At 40.3% G+C, this 25,925-nt stretch overlaps 1 protein-coding gene across 14 annotated transcripts in view; it reads right to left on the minus strand.

Moving 5' to 3' along the window:
* The window catches only part of agrn (agrin), a 244,172-nt gene that overhangs the window by 124,454 nt on the left and 93,793 nt on the right, over window positions 1-25,925 (minus strand). For 11 of the 14 annotated variants that reach the window (XM_056268101.1, XM_056268104.1, XM_056268113.1 and 8 more), the window contains one exon: window positions 10,821-10,859. In XM_056268101.1, the coding sequence (XP_056124076.1) occupies window positions 10,821-10,859 (39 nt within the window). Of the gene's footprint in view, window positions 1-10,820; window positions 10,860-15,780; window positions 16,747-25,925 lie in introns of those variants that run through there. The other 3 variants (XM_056268112.1, XM_056268110.1, XM_056268109.1) reach the window with 2 other exon arrangements.

The following is a 25,925-nucleotide window of genomic DNA, read 5'->3' on the forward strand; positions in this document are numbered from 1 at the left end:
ACTGGCACTTGGCGGGGTTGACAATTAATCCATGTTGGCTAAGCTGCTCAAAAAGGGTTCGGAGGTGTGCCAGGTGCTGAGACTTGGACGTGCTCGCTACCAGGATGTCATCCAAGTACACAAAAAGGAAAGGCAGGTCCCGCAAAACAGAGTCCATGAGGCGCTGAAAAGATTGGGCGGCGTTTTTAAGGCCGAACGGCATGCGCAGGAACTCAAACAGACCAAACGACGTGATCACTGCCGTTTTGGGCATGTCCAGTGGGTGTACCGGCACCTGATGGTATCCCGGACGAGATCCACCTTGGAAAAAATCACCTTGCCAGCCAGGTGTGCTGAAAAATCCTGTATGTTTGGGACAGGGTATCGGTCAGGTGTCGTAGCCTCATTAAGCAGCCGGTAGTCGCCACACGGGCGCCAGCTGCCACCCGGTTTGGGGACGATATGGAGGGGTGATGCCCACAGGCTGTCGGATCGGCGGACTATGCCCAGGCGTTCCGTGTTAGCAAACTCAGCCTTTGCAACGGCAAGCTTGGTCAGGTCGAGGCGCCGAGAACGGGTGTAGACGGGTGGACCAGTAGTGGCGAGATGGTGCTCCACACCATGCTTCACGGCAGATGCAGAGAAAGTGGGCTGAGTGAGGGCTGGGAAACTGGCAAGCAGACGGTGGAAATCATCGGAAGCTGAGAGCATGCTAGACAGTCGTATGGAGTCGGCCTCGCTGAGTGTGCACGTATACGAACAAAATGTGACGGCGTCAATCAGACGGCGGTTCTTATTATCCACCAACAATCCATGTGCACACAAAAAATCAGCACAGAGGAGGGGGATGGCAACCTTTGCTTTAACAAAATCCCAGCCGAACTGCTGTCCTTCAAAACACAATTTGACGTACCTCGTACCATATGTGCGGATGGGGCTACCATTGGCTGTCGGTCACCATGTCCAAACGGGATGCAGGCAGGACGCTCCTCTGTGCTCCCGTGTCGCACAGAAAACGGCGTCCGGAGATGCTGCCACGGATGAAAAGCAGCCTGCCTACGCGGCCGACACTCATGGCCACTACTGAGCGCAGGCACTGGCGTTTCCTGAACCGCAGAAACTGCATGGTGAACGGCATTTGGTAGCCTTACTTCCAAACTTTGCATGGTAAAAACACAAGCCTGAAAGCTGTTGGGGGCCAGAAGACTGCTGCCGACGAGAAGTGGTTGCAGCGATGAGTGTGGAATCGTCCCTTGTCACCGAAGCGATGTGCGCGGGAAAAAACGCGGCCGCACAATGTCCTTGACTTGCCAGGAAAAAATTATCAGCCTCTTCAGCCAGTCTCCGACAGTCAGTGATTGTGGTGTTGGCTAATGCAGCTCTCACTTGGGAAGGTAGCTAACGCAGGAAAAGCTGGATGAATAGAAAATCGGGTCTGTGCTCGCCCAAAAGATACAGCATACGGTCCATGAGCTCAGGCGGTTTGCTGTCACCCAGTCCTTGAAGTGAGAAAAGCCTGCTGGCTCTCTCAGTGTCCGACAGTTCAAACGTTTTCAACAGGTGGGCTTTGAGTGCTGCATACTTCTCATTTTCCGGAGGATTTGTAAGAAGGCTCACCACTCTGGATGCCGTTGAATTTCCGAGAGCCGACACAACGTAGTAGTATTTCGTTGTATCCGCGGTGATCTCGAGCAACGCGAACTGCGCTTCAGTCTGGGCGAACCATGCAGATGCCGACGATTCCCAGAATTCGGGGAGTTTGAGGGTGACAGCGTTCGCGGTCATGTCTCTGGATACGTCCAGCAGACTAATGTCGGGGTCACCAGTGTGGAAATTGCAAGAGACAACTTCTCACTTTGAGCACACGAATGCGCGTGTCATTTATTTATAGAACGTAAACACAAGAAGCAAATGGCGCTGACAAGCGTCCCACGTGAGCACGCATTCAGAGCATTTAAAGGGACCGCGATCCCTGAACAGTCATGAAGAACAAATTGCTGCGTTTACAACCAACAGTGTATAGAACTACGCTTGACAACAAAGGTGAATTATGTATCGCACATTCACTACACAGGTATCTATTATATTTTAACCTATCCATCTTCACCGTCACGCTTAGTAATTAACCATAGACTTAGTATTCTTAGTAGAATACTTAGTAGAATATTACATGTACTTAGTAAAAAATAGTTAGTAACACATACAGCTGTGCCCTCGCCACAGTGCAACAGTAAAAAGGGACCCTCTCAAACAGTGTCCCGCTGCGCCGCATTCCGAACGTTGTTTAAAAAATTCATATCATAACAATTATAAACGCCGGTATTCGGTATGAACCGGTATACAGCCCATCACTAACGGCAGGGTCCTAAATGGATGAGCCATGAGCCATGCCTGCGGTCAAGCCGATGCTTCTCAGGGTGGGTAGGTAGTCCTGGAGCCTGGTTTGACTCCTAGGAGGGCCTCTTGTACGGGCTCATTAATTTCAGGAGCCGCAAAACCAGCATTCCTACAGTCTGAGCTGAATGTTCAGACTGAACTAATTGAGGCAAATCAGAGCCTATCATGATGGACACAGCCTCAGAATGAGGCATGCTGGGAGACAGTACAGGACAACAGCTGGAAGAGATCTGGCCAGCCTCCTGCCGGGCGGAACGTCATGCTTAATGTGTTACATATGAGGAAAACGAGGGGAGCGTAACCTAAGGTTAGTTTTGTTACAGACTCAAATTTTGAGAATGACTTCAACATTCCCATTTTGGACCCAGACAAACTTTTGATTGAATAAACACGATTAACAGCTCAAGGCGAGGTAGAATAATAAGCTAAAGGCATTGTTGTATATCTCAAGCATATTTCCTGGCATATATATTTTGATTAAGCATTCATAATGCATTTCCAAGATAACCAAAGGGGTCTTGCTCACATCGTTGTTTATGCACCGCATGACTTTTGTACCCTTTTTTTTCCCCAGATTCTTTTTGCACCAGCTCTGAGAGAGGTGTTTTAAAATTCCTTCCCAAATCGCCACCTTTCCAGCTGCCTGGCTCTTCCTCCTGTGACACATACAATCCCTTTCATTATGCAAATGATCTCTATACAGGCTTCTCCAGAGTTGCATGGCGAAGTTGCAAATGGCTGCATACAAAACAGCCTTTATTTGTCCTCCTTCAATTAAGGATTCCAAGATGTATCATTAAAGGCGAACAGGAGGGTAAAACACATCCTCCCAAAAGGCATCGTATTCCACAAAAGGGAGACGAATTTGGTAGTAAAATCTGTCCCAAAGAAGAAATTATGATTCATGGTAGTATGCATTTAAAAATCAAAAGATGGAAATGTATATTTAAAATAAATATATTCATGCTGTTCAAAGTTTTGGGTTAATACGATTAAAATTTTTTTTATTTTTATAAATGAATACTTTTATTCAGAAAAGATGCATAAAACTGATAAAAAGTGACAGTAAAGACATTTATAATGCTACAAAAGATTTGTTTTTCAAATACATGCTGTTATTTTGAACTTTGTATTGAAAGAATCCTGAAAAAAATGTACCACGGTTTTCACAAAATTGTAAGCAGCACAACTGTTTTCAATATTGACAAAAATAAGAAATGTTTCTTGAGCTCCAAAATCAGCACATTATAATGATTTCTTAAGGATCATGTGACACTATAAACTACACTAATGGATGTTGAAAATTCAGCTTTGCCATCACAGGAATAAATTACAGTTTTCTAAAATGGCAACAAAAAAAAGAAGAAGATTGTTTTTACTGTGTTTTTGATCAGTTAAATGCAGCCTTACATTTATGAAGCCTTGAGTACTTCTTTCAAAAACATGATAATCTCTATTGATTTCTATTGTGGTGCTGCATACAGTACCCATTAAAAGTTCTTTCAGCCAACGGAATTGCTTTAGGATTCTAAGTGGACTCTACTCAACTGAATTCAACCAACTTGTCCACCCACTGAGACTCAAAATGAGAGCCAAAGTCTCTCATTTTCTCCCTTTCATCCTCTGATATTGATACAGAACTTTTTTCAGCAATATATAATACAAAAAGGGAGTGTCTGCATGCAATATATTCAGCAATCTGCTTCTTGATGGAAAATGATGCTAATTTACATACACATGAAAACAAACTCACACCTGCACAGATAGCCACATCTATCACGATCACTCAAGGCGACGGCTGGCTCTTGGTTCTCGGCAGGCCACTGCCGTAAAAGAGCGAGTGTCAATAGAAATGTTGGCCTCCAGCCTCGCCGGGCTGTCTAAGCACCTTGTCATAATTGTGTGCAGTGGCGCGGAGCACACATGTCAAACAAGCCATTAAGGGGAAGTCTGGGAAACAATACAAATTAGATGAGGATGAGTTGGACTCCTTTAGGTTTTATGAGACCGGAGGCAATGGACAAGCACAAACACACACAACTGGGCCCAAACAACTGTCCAGTATGATATCGGGTCTTGCATGACAAGGAAAAGAGGCTGGTCTGCCATGAGTGCATAGACCTTGTCTGTTTTTGTTAGCAAGCGAGAGCGAGAGAGAGAGAGAGAGAGAGAGAGAGAGAGAAGGGGAAAGATCGTGTTTTGGGGGTTTAAACAGGGAGATTTATGGTTTCCTGCACTCTTCATGCAGACCTACTCCATCATGTCAGCAGCAGTCCAGGCACAAACACTGACTGTGCTGCTCCTGCTGCTGCTGGAACATTTGAATAGAATTACAAAGCAGTTTCGCCTTACAGTTACACTAGACTGGACGGAAAAACCAGAGCACACAATTTAGAGGACAGCGGCCCTCCTGCTGTGAGGATTTGCTTTTATGAAGAAAAAAAAGCAAGAAAAAACTACTGTGCAAAATCTGACTAGCAAGACACAACAGTGAGTCTTTTTTATGAAGAAAAGTGAGGTACTATTACAGGACACAACATGTAACCCATACAAAAAAAAAAAGTACTGTGGCGGGTAAGAAATAAGGGATTTGCTGGTTAGCATAGACACAATTAGCCCCTGCTGGTAGATGCCGTAGCTACACTCTCTGAGGGATAAAAACATATTTTTTCCATTCACAGTTATTCAAAAACATGTGTATTATGGATTTGTATTCTTTAAATCACAAATATATCTTCATTTTAAATATTTATAGTGCATGTTCTCCTAAATGTTGTGTGGAAACACCGAAAGACCAGAGCTTGAATCTAACCTAAATAAATATTTGTGATTAAAAGCAATAAATAAATAAAAAAACTGCCAAGGTCAGAAGTATACCAGTGTTCAAAAAATAAAAACATGTTTAAAAACATGGCAATACTGTGATAATTTGTGTAAGTGAATATATATACCAAAATAAGCTGAACAATATGCTTACAGTACAATGGAATACCAAATACACTAATAGAAAGACAAATGAAAGTCTGTACTAAAAACTGAAGTGTAGCAACATAATTGGTTTCATAATGAGACTAGAGAGTGTTCTAATTTTAACGGGTGCGATTAACAATTAAAAAACCGATAGGGATTGCCCCCGCATTATGGTCCCATCATGTCGTTTCGCATTTCCTTGTAAGCCTGTCAACAACATCTGAACCCTGGATCTATGTGCCAAACGATCACATTAATCATACAACACAGCATCTCAAGGTATTTCTGCCTCACTAATGCATCTGTGAATGCTTCAGAAACAGCACTCAATGTTTCATCATCATCCCAAATGCATTACTGCTATGCATTGTAATTATGATAATTAAATCCAAAACTACATCAGAAGACGTCTTTCCTCTCGCAAAGACCTGATCTTTAGCGCACTGTCTTCTGCCTCCGTTTTGGTTCATGTTGTTATTCAAGGAAGCAACTAAAGTGCAGACACTAGGTGAACAGATTAGAGATGCTTAGGGAAGGATCTCAATGTGAAGGTCCTAGAATTGGTGACAAAGAGGTCAATGATGTGATGCTAATTGTTTTGTCCAATCAATGAATTTATTCAAAACTACATTAAAACTGCCATTCATCCATACAGGGCAATGACTTGAACTCACATCTTTTATGAATTATTATTAATTTTGATATGTTTTGGGAACAAAGTTGTCAGGGTATAAAATATTCTGAGAACAAAATTCATATATGTAACTTTTATGATTTGAGTAGCATTTAATAAAAATTGTGTCAAGGCAAAGTTAGATCACAATGTAAAATGCAGACTTTAAGGTGTAAGAAAAATCGGTTACACTTTATGTTGTACTTACTATAGGGTTAGGGTTAGGAATAGGGGTTGGTTTAGGGTTACTTAGTTGCATGTAATTATGCATAATTTATAGTTATTACTACAGTAATTACATGTAGCCTAACGTGTGTAACAAGGACACTAAAATAAAGTGTTATTAATATATGACTTTTTACTTGGTTACACCACATGACATTTTACAGTCATTAATTTGAAACTTGGCTTGAAAATGGTTTAAATGTTTTTCAAAACCATTAGAAACCCAGATTAATACAAAGATAGTTTTTTCTTTTCGTTATTAGGGACACTATGTCGTATCCGTCTGACTTGAACACAAAAGACTAAGTGCATATTTTCTGAATCTGAAGTCCAGGTAAAACCAGAGCTGTGACAATTCCTCACTGATGCGAATGTCAATATGAATTGCCTTCCTCACGACCCTCTGAAACAAACCAGCCACGTCTCAGATCTACTTTCTTAGCCTCAATGCGTAAACTTGCCATCTCTCTCCTCCAGAAATCAATAGCTTCCATTTCTGCTCTGTACACTGCTGAGTTGTGTCAAGAATATGTTAGACAGATTAATATCAAAACAAGCTGTGCCCACACCTCCCCGATTTCCTCTCCATGACAAGCTCTTCTGTTTGTTGCTTATGCAAGCAAATGCTGATTCTACAGAACTAAAAAGACAGCCATTCGCGAGAATTTCTCGCAGTTGTATTCATGTTCAGACAGCACAGAGGGCAACAAAACTTCCCGGCGTAATGTCAAACTCGAAAACTTCGACAAGAGCTGGAGTTAGGTATAACAGTTAATCCCCGGATGAATTTATGCCACATATTTGATATCTTGATACGCGCCGTCCTCTGGAAAACCACAAAAAAAAAGGAGATGAACAAGATTTTTCGGGCTCTTTTGTGTGGAATCCATGACATGAAAAGATTTAATTAAGATAAGAGACTGGTAATAATTAATTCTGCTTCCTTCTGTCAAGAACACAGCAATGGCTGAATAAATTACACAAGCCCTGCCTTTTATTTATTATCATTTCCACTTTCCCGAGGAAGCCGTTTGAGCTTTTCAAAGCTAAAGAAAGTTTGGCAGGGTCTCTGAAAGTAAGTCCACAGCTCGGGCCCACATAAACATCTCAGTCCTACATTCTACCACCTACTCAATCCAATCTGCTATTATGTTTTTTTGCAGGTACAGCTCGGCCCCGAGGGGGAAAACTCGCTGTGACAAACGCCAAACGGAAGGATGCATTCAGATGGAGTGTATTCATTACCACATGCCGAGAAGTGTAGGAGACAGCAAGGAGGGTTTGAGTTACCATGTCTGTATCTCATCATCTCATTTCCAACATGGCCCAAATTAAAGCGGGAATGCAAGGTGACCTATTGCTACAGGCGACATCATCTCATACGTAAATCTCAAACTGGTCAAACATCTGATCTGATGGTTATAAACTACCCAACACAATCCTGTCATTGTTTCTTTGACTCCTTCTAAAAATAACCAAACCAAGGGCATTCCAAGTACAAAATACCCTCAAGTTTATCGCTTGGCGCACACAACGTCGTAAGTGGGTTGGATATCAACAAACGAACATTTGTTTTACTGAAAGCAAGATGTTTTCCTCAAGCCAACTTTCTAAAACGCCAGAGAGATAATTAACAGGACAAAGCTCTGCCAAATCTTACACGAATGACCTTTGTGTGGGCAACATGGCCCTGAGTTTGAGAATCTGGCAGCGTTCGTTTTGCCGCTCACATTGCGACTTGAGCGGCTGAAACTCTAAAGGACATCGGCTTAAAGACAGCGAACAAACGGCCTACAAAATTACGCTAATTAAAGGTCGCTTTGTCAGGTTTCAGCTAGTGTTTAAACATCTTTTATTGAGTTGGAACAGGCAGATGCACATACAAAAGAAACTTCAATACTGATTGGTTTCTGTTATTTGAAAGGGAAATGCTTCAATTGTGCTGGTAATAGCGGGATACTTGGATGTCTGTGATGTGATTCCGTTTAATTAAATATGGATAATTTGGTCTGGGAATGTCATTATGCCCTTGGAATGGAGGACATGTTTTCCTTCTCATGCTTATTTTCCTAATGCACAGGCTTTTATATAAGTACATCTCAGGCTTGTAACGAATTAATATGGCAATGAAGGATTGGGGATGGAAGTGTAATTGGACAACCGATCTCCCTTGACGCTTAATGGCCTCTGAAGACAGCGGCCGCAGGGCTGGGATTGAGATAGCTGGGAGGAGAGCTTCTCTGCGGGCTTGTGAAGGTCTGGCACATAAAGAACCGTCGGTTTGAGAACTTGCAGAACAATCGGAAATGTAATTAAGAGCTGGCTGTGGCTTTTAAACACTCGGCTAGAGCGGAAACAAACAGACGGGGAAAAAGAAACATCAATGTATCGAAAACGTGCAGTGTGATCAATAGCCCACGGTTCGGAAAGCATCAAAGGGGGAATGTTTTGTGACTTCACTTGGCACCTCGCAATTTCTCTCAGAACTGCAGGGTTTCAAAGCAATCTCTAATGTCATTAAACTTCTATTAAAAAGCAGTTAGAAGTGTATATTGCCTCTATTTCTCTAGGAGTCAGACGTATACATTTTAGGTAACATTTTACGAGTTTCCGATCTCTTGGTAAAGAGTAAGGTTAATCAAAACATCAATCAAACATAATTACCAAGCAGTGCCACGTGGACAGTGTTTCAAGGAGATAATAACTATTGTCTTTTACGTAGCTGCTGCGAAATAAAATTAATCTCAAACTGGATTTTCAACACAAGCCTTTCCTCAAACCCTCAGACAGAACATCCTATGAAGCAGGTGATTGTGCAATTAATGTGCAAATCGAGTCTCGACCCAGCAGGGCCGTTTCTTCAAATGCAGTTTTAATCTACTGATACAAATGTTTCTTAAAGTTTTTTGTAAACAATTATAAAGATAAAATGATTTAAATTAGTGCTGCTGTCAAATCAATTAATTGCGATTAATCGCATCTAACATAAAAGTTTGAGTTTATATATTTATGTGTCTGTTTGTTTGTGTATACAACGTGTTTTGGAGGAAAAACATGTATTTCATAATGTGATTTCCCCCCCCCCGCATATTTTTTTAATGAAAGATTAAAAGGATAAACAATGCAGATTTTTTTTTTTTTTTTTTACAATATTCATCCGGAGCAAATTAAATGAGTGAGTGAGGGGAGGCGGGTGTGTGTATGACAAATTGCTGTCGGAGTGACGAGAGAGCAAGAAAGCGCAGCTGGTATTGTGTATATATTCTGCGGAAAATGAGTATTGAAAGCATTATTTCAGTATCGAAAAATCTATATTTCTGACAACACTACATTGCACTTAGTTTATTATTTCAGATGACTTTTTAAAAGACTACAATTAAAATATGTAAAGCCTATATCATATATAAAATTCAACCCACCAAAGTGGCTAGTAGGAGTGACTGCGTTACACGCCCCTCCTGAAATACACCCGTAATCAAATGCGGGTGTTAATGTCAAGCCCTGCTGGTGAACTAGTGATTTATTAGCGGGTCAATTAACTCACTCAAACGCATCATGAATGAGATTAATCAGATATATATACACACAACATGAACGTTAAAATTACAACTTATATCTGCACAAAATGCAAGTTAACTTGAACAAATTTAAATAATACTAAAACAACACTTATGATATTGTCTTTAATTCTAAACCAAAACTAAACTAAAACGAATCTATAAAACATTACTAAAAATTTACTAAATTTAAATTATATTTTTATCAAAAGAAAAACACTGACAAAAACACACAAAAATGTAAAAATTAGAGTGAACGCTCATTATTGTTTGTTTGCTACTCCTTTGGACATTCAGGTCTGGTTCGGTGATGACAACCACACTGAAATCTTTCAAAATGTTTGCACGTGTGCACTGGAGTTAATTATACGACATGTAATTTCGGCACATTAATACCCACACACATGCAGCTATTTTGTTTGAGTATTTACAACGGTGTCCATAATGAAGCTCCCTCCAGCTCATAAAGAGAAGCATCTCCACTGCCAGCAGCTCAGGAGTAACCTCCAAAGCCCATTTCATGTTGTTGCATATAAATATTCATTAACAGAGTGGGGAAACCAGCTGTTTCTCCCAATTAATCTGTGCAGAGATATGCCATTTGCCAATAAATTGTTGTTGTATAATTAATGACTCTCATTGCATGGTGACAACGACAGAAACAATACCTCATTTAATATTGAGATTTATATTCATAAACTTGGCAAAAGCAAGCAGCTAATCAGCTTCAGTAATAAACGGAGCTGCGTCTCATGTGGGAAAACTTTAGCCGCATACCCGAGAAGTCAGCCACCCTGCATCCCACCAGTCCAGATAAATCAAGATGTCAGGAGATTTCTACATGAAAGCAGATGTTCCTCCCTGCTTCTCGCTGACCATGTTAACAGGCTACACACAAGCAGACGATGGGAAGCGACGTGGTGAGGACACCCACTTCAAACAGCAAACGGGCCTGAGCTGAGATCATTATCTGGGCAGGTTGAAAACACTCTGGTCAGGAGAATTCTTATGGGACTTACCATCGGGAGGAGGAGCCGGTGTGAAGTGAACAGGTTTATCTGCAGAGGAAGAAGAGAGAGAGAGGCACATTAGTTAAAAGGAAGATGTCAGGACAGTCCCAGGCGGTCAGTAGTCGTTTTGAATACGAAGGGTAGACAGTGAACTGCATGATTCTTTCACAGAGGTTAAATCTCAAAAAGAATAGATTAAGAGAGATCAGTTGGAATATGAGATTAAAGGAATGTTCTGGGTTAAATACAATTTGAGCTCAATCGACAGCATCCATGGAGTGACATGCTATCAGTTACCACAGGAAATTAGTTTGCTGTAATGCTCTTACAGCACTGAAATAAATGTGAAAACATTTAAGTAAATTCAAGTAAAAAAGTAATATATATAGCCATAATACTTATACACTACCATTCAAAGTTTGGGATCAGTAAGACTTATTTTTTATTTTTTATAAATTAATACTTTTATTCAGAAAAATGATCAAAATTGATAAAATGTGACAGTAACTAACAACATTTATAGGGTTAAAAAAGTTAATAAACATGTTATAATGTTCTGTTGCTCATTCTATTGATTCTATTGAATATATTGAATACTAAAAGAAAGAAATGTATCATAGTTTCCACAAAAATATTAAAGCAGCACAAATGTTTTCCACATTGACAATAACAGAAAAGTTTACTTGAGTAGCAAATTAGAAAATTAGCTTTGGCACCAAAGGAATACATTTAATTTTGGAATATATTAAAATAGAAAACAAGTTTTAAATTGTAATAATATTTCACAAATATTATTATATTACTATTATATTTTTGATCAAATAAATGCAGCCTTGGTGAGCATAAGAAACTTATTAAAAGAAAACATTTAAAAAATCCAACTGACCCTAAACTTTTGAATGGTAGTGAATGTGTTAACAAGATCAGTGAGATGGAATCACTTTCACAGAATCTACATCAAGAAGCGACCCTTAAAAATGGCTTAATATAAAACTAAACCTTGTTGGACGGATGAATTTACACCAAAATGCGCCAAAAAAAAGAAAAGAAAAAAACCTGTGTTCTGGAGATAGATTTTGACATGTTTTTCTTGTGAATTTGACAACAAAAATTATTTTCTGTTGCTTTCTCTTGAAAGAGCCTTTTCAAATCACTGTCAGACATTCGTGAAGGCTACAACTTTATCATTTTAAATACTATAGAGACTCTGAATATGTGTTTTTAAACAACTTGAATGTTTTAACGGTTTTTAACGCTTTCATTTATAAAAAAAATAAAAAAAGCCTTTTCCAAAATATTTTCTTTTGTGTTCTACAGAAAAATACAGGCTTGGAATGATGTCAGGGTGAGTAAATAATGACAACATTTACATTTTTGAGTGAACGATCACTTTAAGCTCTTACACTTATCAATGTTAAAATATTCAGACTACAAAACCAGCCAAAAATGTTGGGCTGAAACTCATTAAAATCAGCGCCGGCTGAAAGCGAGAACTGCCACAGAAGTTGGAAGCGACCCCACTCAGTCTAACTTTCCTCCAAACCGAAGTGATTTTAAAAACACTGAACTCGCGTACCTTATTACTCTTGACAGAACCAGCTTTTCGACAACATGCGCATGAAGCCATCTAGCTAAAGTGCAGCTACAACACCCTGCTTCTGCAGGCGGAAATAACCAACGCCACAAAACTATCACATCAATTGCCCAGCCAGTCGGTTGCGCTTACATACACACACACACTCCCACACACAGGGCTGGAGCTGGAATCTCTACTCCTCTCTTCACCAGCACCCCCAACTGCCAGGATAGAGTTTAATTTTAGGCTCACTTCAAATTGCTTGTCAACAACTGAGCGCAGGGAAGATTGGAAAGCCGGCACTGGAGAGAGAGACAGAAAAACAGAGGTCTGAGAGAACGAGGAAGAGAGAGAGAGGGGGGACGGCTTGCTGTGCTTTTCTCCTTGAATAATGAAGTGTCTGTTGAACTGGTCTGAGAGTCAATCATGACAGTTACAGCGTTTCATCCTCCAGGAAACATTGCCATAGCTGAGGGTGAATAACACACACACACAGATGTGTATCATAGAGATAAAACATATACTGCTCACATACTGTAATGCATAACCCTGTGCACAGCTCGACTTTCTTATATGTCCAGTGGCAGTAGAGGACAAAACTACTGTCTGTGCAGGTCTCACGGGAACGTTTGTTTCACATGTAAAGGATACACAGCTGAGAAATTCAACACAAGGTTCACCTCAAGCCTATTTGCTTTACTTAAAGGGATAGTTAATCCAAAACTGAAAACGAGTGTCTCAGTGCATACAATGAGAATCAAATGAGTCCAAAGCTGTTTGGACTACACTATACTGTATAAAGCTCTGATGTATGCTAGCACAGCTATGTAGGCAATCTGATGCCAGGGACAGGTGATCATTTTACAGTTTAGAGGTTTTTAAACAAAAATATTTCACCAATAGTATTAGTATTTAGAAAGTAATGTAAAAAAAAAATCAATGTTAAATATTGTTGAAGATAGGGAGAAGAAAAGTATCCCAATAAATTACCTCATGATACTATACCAATATTCTCAGGCTAAGAATCAACATTGTTCATTTTTTTTCCACAATGTTTTCACGATAAGTGAGATTAAACAATTAACCACAATTCAGAGAAAAGTACAGTAGCATTAGGCCAATGTAGACTCTATTCTTTCTATTCAAACAAAATTCAAACTGAGAACGAGCGAAGAACATAATTTCACAAAGTACTGAAATAATTGAGAATAGATGAAGAGAAACAAGTTAAATATTGCAGAATAACTAAACAAATTGATATATTAGAAAATCAAGTGAATTGTGTGTATGTATCTCATGTCACTAAATAATTTAAATTGAAATCAATATTTTATTTGAAATTGTATTTAATCATTTATTTGGTAAAAAGCCATGTAAAAAGCACGATATAGTCAGCCAGCTGTTACCCCAAATAGACCTCAACGTGAACTGTCAGGCAGACTGTCATATCTGTAAATATCTGTGCATAAATGACGGCCATATGTTTTAATTCAGTGTATGTCCTCCTCTTTCCCTTTCTGTTTTATTATCTAGTTTGCTGATGTGTATGTATGAGCTGATGAATTTGGTTGTGGAGCTGAGCAGCTCTGGTCCTGTGTAGCCTCACTTCTCTGTGCCTTCTAAATGAAAATGGAAATGACAAACCTTTGGTCTGTATCCCACTCCAACAAGCTTTCAAACGCTACGATGCACCTCTCCATGTTAATGGTACTCCTTTCACTCCATCCTGTTTTTTACTCTTCTTTGAGGAGCAGGGATGGAGTGCTCTAACTGAGTTTATGTATAAATCTAATGGAATCTGTCTGGATTAAATCGATTTTGCGACATGGTCGGTTTATAAATGAACCTCACACTCAGACTCCTTTATTGAGGGATGGAGAGGGCAAATTTTCTGAATTTCATGAAGGGCCCTTTTTGGTCTTTTAATATAGATCTAATGTAGAGGCACCGCGGATCTCTTTAAGTGAGGGCACAGGTAGGATTATGAGAAATGAGGTAGGTAATGGTTTACAGAGGGCGCACAGGACTGGATGCTCTCTCTTTTGCCTCTCACTGTTTTCTCCTTTCTAGAGCCTTTATTCCAGCAATACTAAACATATTCCTATCCAAAAAGGTGTATATTATTGTCTCTATAAAGGAGTATGTTACATAATTTATGTAAATATTTAACAGTGTTTTAATATTTAGGCCCTAGAAACCCAAAATATATATATATATAAAAAAAAATCAAATCAAATCTCTCAAATCAAAGGTGAGACTTTCACTAAATACAGATCTAAATCAGAGTGTGAATGAGTATGATTTTTGTTGGGTCCCTTGTGTTGTATAATTTGTCAAATATTTGCAACAACACATTACATTTATCTGTAAAAGTTTTAAATGTTAATTGTTTCTGGTATAACTTCACATGGCATCTTGCGTGACACCAGAAAAAAAGTTGCTAAACTCAAGTGTAAACAGACCAAAAAAAAGGTAAAGATGGACAAAAAAAAATTCAATAATATGATCTGTGCAAGCTTCCCGTTAAAATAGTCTTCTCAATTTCAATCTCATTAAGAGGCCATCAGCACTGACGCATAGCAAAACCACTTTCTAACCAATTAAAATTTCTTCTGTAGCACAGCATCCTTACAAAATATATGTTTACCTTTCTGCTATGAATTCATACTGTAGTCTTAGATAGCGCAATTCTATGAATGTGAATTCACAGAGGAAGAAAACGCAGGATGCAACGATTCAAAAAGGCAGATAAAAACCAATAGAGATAGTAATACATCCAAAACAGGAAAAGAGCAGTGTTACCTGCAGCTCCATGTCATCAAAGCGCATTTTGACATGCTCTGGAGCTCACGTTCCGTCTCCAATCTTTTCTTTGTAAGCACAGTGCCAAATCTATCTGGCAACACACACCGGCTGGCGGGGCACCTTAAGATACCAAAGCGTTTGCAGATTCACTCAAGCAGATACAGTAAGCACTGAAGCTAATGCCAAGCTTTCACATCCAAAGGCATTTAATCTGCCCCCTTTATCCCACTGTGCAGTCTAAATACCACTGCTTCAGGGATGACAGAATGCCACCGAGCTGTGTTTTTAGACACAAGCGCTCAAGCACTTTGTAGGATGAGGACAGTTTATCTGTGTCATCCTTAATCATTTCACTGTCAGGCAGGGGATCGAAGCCTACGCATTAGGGATTAGTTTTTGATTGCCATCGATCCTTATTGAACCATCCATCCGTCAATGTGTCTCCCTCTGCCTCCGTGAACATCACTGTAAGAAAACTACAGAGCACACAAGGGAAAGAACCACTATTCTGAAACTTATCAGGCAACAAAAATTCTACGGGGTCATGCACAAACACAGACACACAAACACACATATATATATACATACGCTGCATGTCATGTTTCACTAACTGTGACCTACAGTTATTGAGGAAGAGGAGTACAGCGAAGCCAAGCGTGGAAGTGGCCAGCAGAATGAGACAGATGTTGCAAGGAATCATGAAGTACCGCACGACCAGCGACACTTTGTGCTGGTACATGCGGTCCCGCTCTGGGGGCGGCGTAGGGTACTGACAACTGGTCATACTCCACTCCGCGTCTTCCCTAAAGTACGCCAAGTTGGCAAGCGTTCCAAACAAACTCAGAGAAAAAGGATAGACTAAAGAAATCCTAAAACGGTTTCAGCTTAAATTCCAGTGGCACTTATTTTCACAGTTTCTTCCTGAAGAACGTAGGCAAATGCTTTTATCAGTCTCCAAGCAAAGCATTTTGTTTCCAAATTACAGCCGCTCTGGAAGGGTACCGGTCCTACAGTCCCCAACCCTCCAGCAATCTCTCCATTTCTTTCCCAAGCACAGGGGTGGTTTGTCATGAAAGGTTAGTGTGCAAGTTCTCTTGAGTGTGTTTGACAAAAGCTCCACTGGACCCCTGGCCTAGATTGGTACCACGGACAAGTGAGTGCAAACAATCCCCACTGCACTTTGTACTTTAAATCCGCAAGCACAGAACTCCACAGCTTGGTGAATTAGTAATGAATTGGCTCTTGATCTTCTTTACGGGTGCTTGCAATTTTTTATGGCACAATGGTGTTCCCTTCTTTCAAGACGTGCTGCCACCTGTCTGTCCGACAGCGGCATGAAGATGCCAGGCTGCTCTCGTTGTGGCATGTGTCAGGATTCACTGCAGGTGTGGCTTGGCATCATGCTAGCCGTCTGTCCCGGTAAACACTCAGTTGCTCACAAGCTGGAATTGGAGTCATTAGCTTCACACACACACACACACACAAACAACATACAAACTTTTGGAGAGTGACCCCTTCCGAAAATCCTCCAGGAGAACTACAACACTAGGCTCGTCTTCGGTCGTAAAAGTCAAAACTTTTCTCCCCCCGCCCCAGGCTGAATCTCCTGAATGAATGAATAATTAGCCCACAGAGAGTCAGCAGCTGTCTTCGGCCAGCTCAACCATATGCCCTGGAGAGCAGTAGGGTCTTTTTTCCACAACCCCCCCCCCCCCCTTCCTTCAACACAAGTCCTCTCTGGTGACCTCCCCTCTTTTTCAGAAAGCACTTTGGATGAAGCGTACAGTCGAAAGTTGAGGTGTCTGGTGAGTAGACTCTTCCCCAGATGCTGCTGTCAGCGCAGAGGCGCGCTCCTTGATCCGGGCAGCCGGAAACAAGATACGAGGAACAGCTGAGATTGCCACAGTACGTGTAAAGCAAACAAGACAACTGCTTTGGACAGTGTTGTTAGTTCTCAGTCCTTTTTAGCGGATAACGCTCGAGACAAGACAAGCTTCTGTTGTGGTCTCAGCCAAGTTGTTTTTCGCTCTGAAAAGAAATGAGAACGGAAGAGCCACTTTTTTCAATGGAGTCAGAAGCTATTTAAAGCTCTTTCTCTCTCCGTTTAGCTCTCTTAAGCATCCATTCCTGTGCTGGTGTTCCTCCTTGTGTCCTGGACTTAAACTCGGTCCAGCTGAGTCTCAGAGGAATTGTTCACTGCCAGCCAAAACATACACTCTGATCGCTGCTATTCATGTCAAAAAATCCCCCCGGCAGCAGGTACTCTGCCTGCGTTCAGCCAGCGCTTCTCAGCCAATGAGCCAGGGAGCGGCACGCACAAATGAGTACAGCCTGAGAGGAAAAAAGCAGGAAAAAAAGAAAACAAACTGGCCGATGACACTTAGTCCACCTCTCTGTTACGTTAAACAATACACAGAACGTGTTTTCTGCATCCTTACGGCACGCACGCTCATGACTCCCTCTCTCTGCTTCGAATGAAGGAGAAGACAGTGAGAGGGGGAGTGGATGAGGGGCTGTCTCTAACAAAGGGTTGGGAGGGGTGAGAAGGGGGAGGCAGTGAGGGAGGGAGGGGGAAACCGAGAATAAAAGCTTTTGGAAATACTTGGGAGTGTTTTAAAGGGGGGAGCTGGAATGACAGCGAAAACACAAAAGGGCAATTGGACCAAAAACATGTCAAGCCTTTTGAGTTGATAGTGAATTAAAGGAGAGAGAGTAGGCAACAATTGTACTAAATTGTAATTGCAAACCTTGTGGTTTAAATGGGAAAGAGACCCTGAAAAAAAGATGTATTCTCGGTTTTGGTGATTTTTTTATGAGCTTTTTAGGAAAATAGACCCTTTATAATGCAAAAATGATTTAATGGAGAGTGTAGCCAACAATCTTCATCTTCTCGTGACACCATGCCATGCTTTTACTCATCTGTCATACTGTGAAATATAAAAGCAAAAATGAGCAAAAATGAATATTCAGTAGAAGTGAAAATTAATATACTGGCAAAAGATCAGTGGGAAATGTGTTTTCTAATCCATAGCATTATTTCACTAGGTATCTCGCCTATGAATGTTTATTTTATGCTCTAAGCCACATAATGAGGTCAACAGCACAGAGAGCTAATGCTTCTTTTTATACCCCCCATCCTACCTTCAATACTGACTGGCATATACACAATGGATGTTCATCTTCACAAAGAAGCCAGTACATATTATCAATTATTTATACGCTCTGTTTCTTAACCCACTCCTCTCTGGATACCCTTCATGCTAGCACACACACACACACACACACACACACACACACACACATACACACTTACAAGGTTACACTCCGTTCCGCATAAAGGGCCGTTTATCTCTTCGGACACAGCCTATTCTTTGACTTTATGGGCCCCATGGAATTGATCCCGATGTACACAGCAGAGAACATGGGGCCAGCTGGGCCTTCTAGGGTTCTAGGTTCACTCACCAGCTGTGGTGCTGTACCCTTAAACAACACCCACACTCCACCAGGGCCATTAATCTCACTTCAGACTGACACGTAGACTAAGAAATAAGACAACTGGGCATATAGTGACATTCATGCGGGCTACAATGACCTGAAACACCCATGGACCAATAAGGAAATCGAAGAGGACGCCACATCCGTTCGATGCCACACACCCTCTGTCATGACTCGAATAAGACCTAATTTGACTTCAAAGCGGTCTGTAATGCATCTTTAATGTGCATGCTATCTCAGAAGGTTAACATCTCTCTCAGTGTGATCTCTCAGCTGGCAACTTCCATTAAGAAACAACCACAAACTCTCTGCACTTCCCGCACTTGCATGACGAGCAGCCTCAAGGCTTTTTATGGGCTTCTGCTTTCTCCTTCTGCTATGTTTCTGGTATAATGCATGTGTGCTGATTTCACGATCGAAGGAATAGGAGTAAAGCATGGAGTGGTGCACTTCATCTATTTTAAAAGAGCGATTAGTTATTAAACTGAAAATCTATAAAAAAATCTATCTATCTATCTATCCATCCATCCATCTATCCATCCATGGAACATTCAACTGTCCATAGTTTGTTCGTTCAAATATCCATCTCTCTGCTCATCCATTTACCTGTCCATCCATCTATCCTTCTATTCATCTACCCAAATAGTCATCTAACTATCCACCCACACATTTAACCCTTCATTCGTTCAACTATCCAAATATCCATCCCTCTGCCCATCCGTTTACCAATCTATCCATCCATCAGTTTCAACAATGGTTCCACCAACAGAGAAACCCAGTTTCCTCCAAGTGATAAACATATTCTTGAACATGGAGCTTCCATTACAGCAGCTAGTTGAATGTCTTATTGTAATGACTATCACCAATAAATCAGGTTGTTTTGATTATGATCAGTCCCCGGTACTCAACTCATTATACTACATTGCACAAGCAGTGAAAAATAGACGCGAGACAGTGCAGGAGATAAAGAGGGAGGTGGAGACCGCCAGCAGGCTCTGGGTGAGAATGAGCTAACTGCACCTCCAGCCAGATCTACTTTGGAAGCTGGGAGTTCCTTACTCCCCTGCTCTGTCATATGGCTCGCAAGAATAGAAAGCGACGCCACACCACCCAAAAAGTGGGGATTTTTCCATCGTGCTGTCTCCCGGAGTGCCGATGTAACTGTAACAGAGACATTACCCATGGGAAATGACATCAGTATAATTCAACGTGAGAACACATCTGCCGACTGGCCTGCTGCTCTGTGAGGCACAGCGCCTGTCGACAATGCATCCAGGTGTGAGCTATCACAGAGATGAAGCTGCTCATTCAATATCTACAGTCAATTTCTACAGACTCGGGCACCCAAAAACCATATGGCGAGATTCCAATCCTGATTTCCACTGAATGTTAATCAATCCAGTCGTTTTTCTGTGAGCAACTCAAGTTTTGAGGCTGTTTCTCATATGGTTCTGTTTGTTTCCTACAGCCCATGGGCTTCACCTGACAGATGTCTGAATCAAATCACTGTCAATTTGCCAGATTCAAACTGTCCATTTTGCTGCTCTGCTATGACTGATCCTAATCCAAACAAGTCTGAGGAAACGGATGGATAACTATTGTTCGCAGGTTATGTTTGCCTCAACTGCAGTTAAACTACCTTTATGAAAACGGTAGCAATTAGGGCTGGGTCATACAACGGTATATTCCATGCGACTGCAGAAATGTGTCAACCAGCTGACATTCTACTAATTTTTATACAAATATTTTCCCGTTATGGTGACTAATTCCATCCTAATTGTTCTAAATAAATTAAAATAATTCATAATCACTTTAAATGCTACAAGTGAACTTGAAAAATGGATATTTGTTTTGAAGTTTGCTAAAACAAGTACATTTAACAGAGTTTTTTATGATGGTTTAGGACCATTTTTCTTATTTGAATAATTCAAAAGGAGTTCTGCTCTATAAATGTGATTTATAAAAGTGATTTTTATCTGTTTGCACAGTGTGAGGGGCTGTTCCACTCTACTTCACTGCTATCTACATTGTAGAGGTCACTGGAGAGGTCTCTCTATCTCTCCATCTATTGTGTGTGTGTGTGTGTGTGTGTGTGTGTGTGTGTGTGTGTGTGTGTGTGTGTGTGTGTGTGTGTGTGTGTGTGTGTGTGTGTGTGTGTGTGTTTGTGTGTGTGTGTGTGTGTGTGTGTGTGTGGCCTCGGTACAATCCACTAAAGACCATGGCAGATAAAACACAATTACCCTAATCCTTCTTTCCTTACCCAGTCCTCACCCTAATACCTATTAGTCGATGTGTGCTCAGCAGACGGTCGTATACCGTACATCACATATTGATTTTGGTTGAGGATACCCACCGCCACTCAGGTTAAGTGCTTTAGGACTGATGAAAACCACCATCACATAAATCCAACCTTCTCCCATATATCAAGGAAAGAGCAAATAAATCATTCTATAGGAAGATTTTATTACTCAGATGTTGCTCTTTCATTGCTCAGGAAAGTTAATTAGCAAATTTTGTTACGTTGTCTAGCGATTTACCATATATCAGTACCATATCAGTAATTGGCAGATATTAGAGATTTTATTTATCATTCGGTATCAGCTAATATTGGATGTGCATTTATCTTTTTTTTAGATTTAGAATACCTTTACAGTCATTTAACAGTTAGCCTAATCTTTAAAAAATAATAATTAAATAATAAAATGTAAAATGTAATCTTTAGCAGATCACAATAAAAAAATGTCATTGATAGATTTGCAAATTATATTTTTTAATGCCTAAATTCACTAGTAGCATTTACATTTTATTTTATTTAGTAAATAAATAATAATGATAATAATAATAAATATAAATAAAATAAAAAGAGAAATAATCGAGACATTATAGAATAGAATAAAATAGAATAGAATAGAAAGTTTAATTTTGCCAAGTTTTGGAGGAGTTCAAAGTGAAATCTCAGACTGTGATGTCCTGGCAAATCTGAGCACAGTTTGAGACATTGTTGGGATCTCTCTCAAAATTTTAGAAAAGACAAATCTGAGATGACTATGTTCGTTTTCTCAGGAGAAAAATCTGAGAAACAGCCTCAAGCCAATTTGCACTCCATTTAATCTCACCACTGTCTAGGAGAACAAATGAGATATTAAAGAGAGTTCTACCATCACATGCATTACTATATTCCCAAACCCATTCCCTCCCCACCATGAAACCACCTGTCTAAGCAAAGACATGCAAGCCAGGACAAATCTTCTCCCACAGCTGGATCTTCATCTCTGGGTGGAGCGAGCTCATTACCCTCCCACTCAGACTGCTCCTCACTCCGGGACCAAGCTGTTGAGCGCAGGCAGGAGCGCAGCTGCCAAGGGCTGAGAGCTGGGCCTAATGGAGAACAGCTAACCAGCAACAGCATTTACAGCCGCTCATTCATCAGCATGCTGTTTTTCCCTCTCATCATGGTAACTACAATAATGATTGCAGCATTTAATACTTGCCATGCTCCAGCTCCCCACTCTTTTATTCATTCTTTATTTCCCACGATGCTTTCTTAATGGTCCTTATGGGGGCAATTGAGCTGGAACCGTGGTGGGGTTCTTTAAGGGACTGCTGAAGCGATGTCAAAACAGAGACTGCACGAACAGCAGAGAGTGACGGTTTTTTGGAGACTTGCTTGACTTTGGCTGTGTTTGACACCGGGCTTCATGGGAGCTGGCATCCATGACAGACAGGGGCTGTGTGATTGAACTTCCAGGTAATGCAGGTGGCAGCAGCAGCTGTGGAACTAAACTTGAGGACTAGCTTGGTCCAAATAGAGCAACATACAGCTGTGGTTCTAAACTGGATTTGATTAAGAACAAAGTTCTTTAATTTACAAAAAATGTATCCATACGAATATTTAAATTTTAATAATGTAGTCTAAAATGGATTCATATTTATTTATATTAAATATATTATATTTGGGGATTCACTGATACTACAAAACCAATAAGCTGATTATCATTTTCATGTTATGGCTCATAAACATTTACAACTGATACATACCAAATATAATATCAAAAATAAAACATTTAGAAAAACATCTAGGCGAGTGCATTCAAATATTATAAAATTAAAAGATTTAAAAATCGAATATTGGCCAAAATGTATATCCAATAAAAACTGATAACAATATGGTACTGATATATCATGCATGCCTAATTATATGAACGTACTGTATATATGTATAATAATAATAACATTATGGATCTTAATATTGTCATAAACTCCCTTGGTATTTTTTCCCCCTGCGACCCACGATGTACTCTACGTAATCGCTCTCTAGAGAACAAATGACCACTTCTACATCTACAAAACCTGTACATAAATGCAAATAAAAGGACATCCTTAGTGTTTAAATGCCATTAAGTACTTCAACGTGTGAAGCACAAAATAATGACATGCTGTTCTGAGCTTTAGGCTCCACACAAGCTCCTTCACCTACATCTGCCTGATGAGCAAATTCCATGGCGAAAATGTCTGGTGCACCTCAGCAGTCCATTTATCTGCAAATCTATGCTTGAGACAATGCTTGTTTTCGGTTCATTCTCCACTATCAATAGAGGCACAGATTCGCCTCACACAATTAACCTCTGCAGAATAGAGGCCAAATTCAGCCTGTTTTCCATCTACCTATAAATTAAGCAGAGGTGGAGAGGATGCAGTGATTGGATGACATGCAGAGCATCGCATTTTTGAACAGCAAACACACTGGAGGACCAAATGGAAATTGTTTCGCATACAGTACAGACAAACCCCAGCTGCTCTTGAGCATATTCCAATGAATCAACCACTGCAAAGCAGCAAGTGTTCGGGGACCAAGGGGAGTGCTTCCTCAACCCATCTGGACATTTTTCATCTTTCTAAAGCTTATTATGATTGCATATTACCACACACACACACACATAAACATCCACACACCTACTCTAGCAATGGGCAATCTGTTCTTAAAAGCATTTTGAAATATTTTAGAAAGTTTTGGGTTTAAACAAGGAAAATATATCGAGTGTTTTATGTTTGCAGAATATTTCACAGTCGGCTGTTATGAATATTACATTTCCTTGTGGAGGCCTAACAAGCTTGAGCAAAATATAAAAATCATGCTATACAGAGACCAGCTATTATGAAGTATTACCATTAAGGCATTTGAATAATACTATATAACCTCTACAGCTTATGTTCTACCATTATATAGCTCCATTTCGAACACACTGTGCCGGCGCGTTCAAAAATATGCACACGCACAAAACGAAGCTTTTTCTCTTATCAGTTCTGACAGTGACAAGCTATTATACGCAGGCACCGTTTCATTTGCATTTACAGTAATGAACTCTCTCTTCACCCTTTCATTCTTCCATCTTTTGGCTTTTTCTCCTTCGTGCTGGATCGTCTTGGAGGGCAGAAGGGAATCTTAATTGGCATACATCCTCATTTCTCGCAAGCCATCCGAAGAGAAAAAGGAGCTTCAATTATTTATATTTCAAATCAAGAGCCTTGCAAAACCGGCTTCCACAAAACAGCCTTTTCATCCTTTCTCACATCAATCAGACAGATTTCAGAGAGTAACTGTCAAATGTGGGAGACGCTTTATGCAGCTGTGTATCTGTAATCAGGCACTATGTGTATGAGAAGACAGGACAGAACTGTTCTGATTTTTTGCGGAGTATAACAGTATAACAGTCCCCCATCAAATCACTGGTGGCACTGGGGTCTCGTGCGCCCTCGCAGCCGGAGCTCACTGGGTCACTCTGACACAGGTGTTCCAGAATCATGGGAAACGGGTTGTGCCATCATCTGTCAGCAGTCGGAGAGACCCAACACAGAAAGACACGATCAATTCCTCTCACATTGAGACTGACTATACCTCCTTTCTTTTCTGTTCAAGAACTCTTCAAAAGCTAACTATGGTTAATTGTATGTTTTTGGAGAAAAAAACACAGTGGCTGCCAGCTGATAAAAGCATTGCATGTTAAATAAATTCGCTCTGACCGTTGTGTGCATTTCTCCCGCTTTTAATTCTCCACTTTGCAAAACACAACAGACTCAATCATCTGAGAATGAGATTCACTACGAAAAAAAGAAAAAAAAACGAGACAAAAATACACCCACACAGCTGCTTTTTGGAAGCGTATGACAATGATTGCTGTGCGTTTAAACATAACAGATGCCTCATCCATTATTCACCTACAAACCAACAAAGAGCGACCACAATAACAACCGTGGATGAAGAATTTCCTCCAAGATTCTCTCCGGACCCTGAGGAAAGAGGCAGATAGTGAGGGAAGACTAGGAGGAGAGATTGTAAGAAAGAAAAATAACAATGCTGAGCGTCTAGCATGGACATGACCCTGGACTTGGCCAATGCAAACATTTGTTCTGCATGTAATCAGCAAACGCAAGCATGCTGCCGGAGAAACAAGACTGAAGGAAAACATTGAGTAAGGTGGAAAAAACAAGTGTGCTTTCACACTACAATTCATTTTCAATCATACTGAATCACTCATGAATCATTTACTTAATTTAAAAGGGCCAGATGATGCTTTTTAATGCTTTCCTTTAATGTGTAATGTATCTGTTTGTTACAAATCTCATAGTCTTCCAAAAAGGGATTTGTTGTATCTAACAAAGAATGTTGCTCCAGACCTGCCTAAAACACCTCGATCAAAGTCCATATATTACTTCTGCAATGTATATAAGCTGAAGCTCACCATTATGGTAAGAGGCGTCACATTTCCGACACACGTTTGGCCAATCACAACGCACTGGGTCAGCTGGCCAATCAGATAATCAGGCTTTTCAGAAGGAGGGGTTTTGTAGAAATCTGCACGTTTCAGACAGACTGGGAATAGAGGTACTGCAATAATGTACAGTATGTGAAAAATAATGTGTTCTATTACACCCAATAAACAAAATCATGAACTTTTAAAATAGCATCTTATGACCCTTTTAAGAAAGTTTTTCATGTTGAATCATACTGAATCAGCAATGAATCATTTAGACCGATTTGTGAACCGGTTTAATTGACTCGTTAAAAACACCTGAATCCAGAAAAAAAATTCCTTCACTCACAAATCAGGCATCATTTATTTTAACTGCATAATTAGAAGAGTAGTAGTATTGTTGGCTCAATTTTATAATAATATTAATAAACTGTCCACACATCTACATAACAAAAGGGGCTGAATTTGCCTAAATTAATACTATTC

This window comes from Rhinichthys klamathensis, unplaced genomic scaffold, assembly GCF_029890125.1.
Source record: "Rhinichthys klamathensis goyatoka isolate OS25496 unplaced genomic scaffold, OSU_Roscu_1.1 h1tg000269l_1, whole genome shotgun sequence".
NCBI classification, from domain to species: domain Eukaryota; kingdom Metazoa; phylum Chordata; class Actinopteri; order Cypriniformes; family Leuciscidae; genus Rhinichthys; species Rhinichthys klamathensis.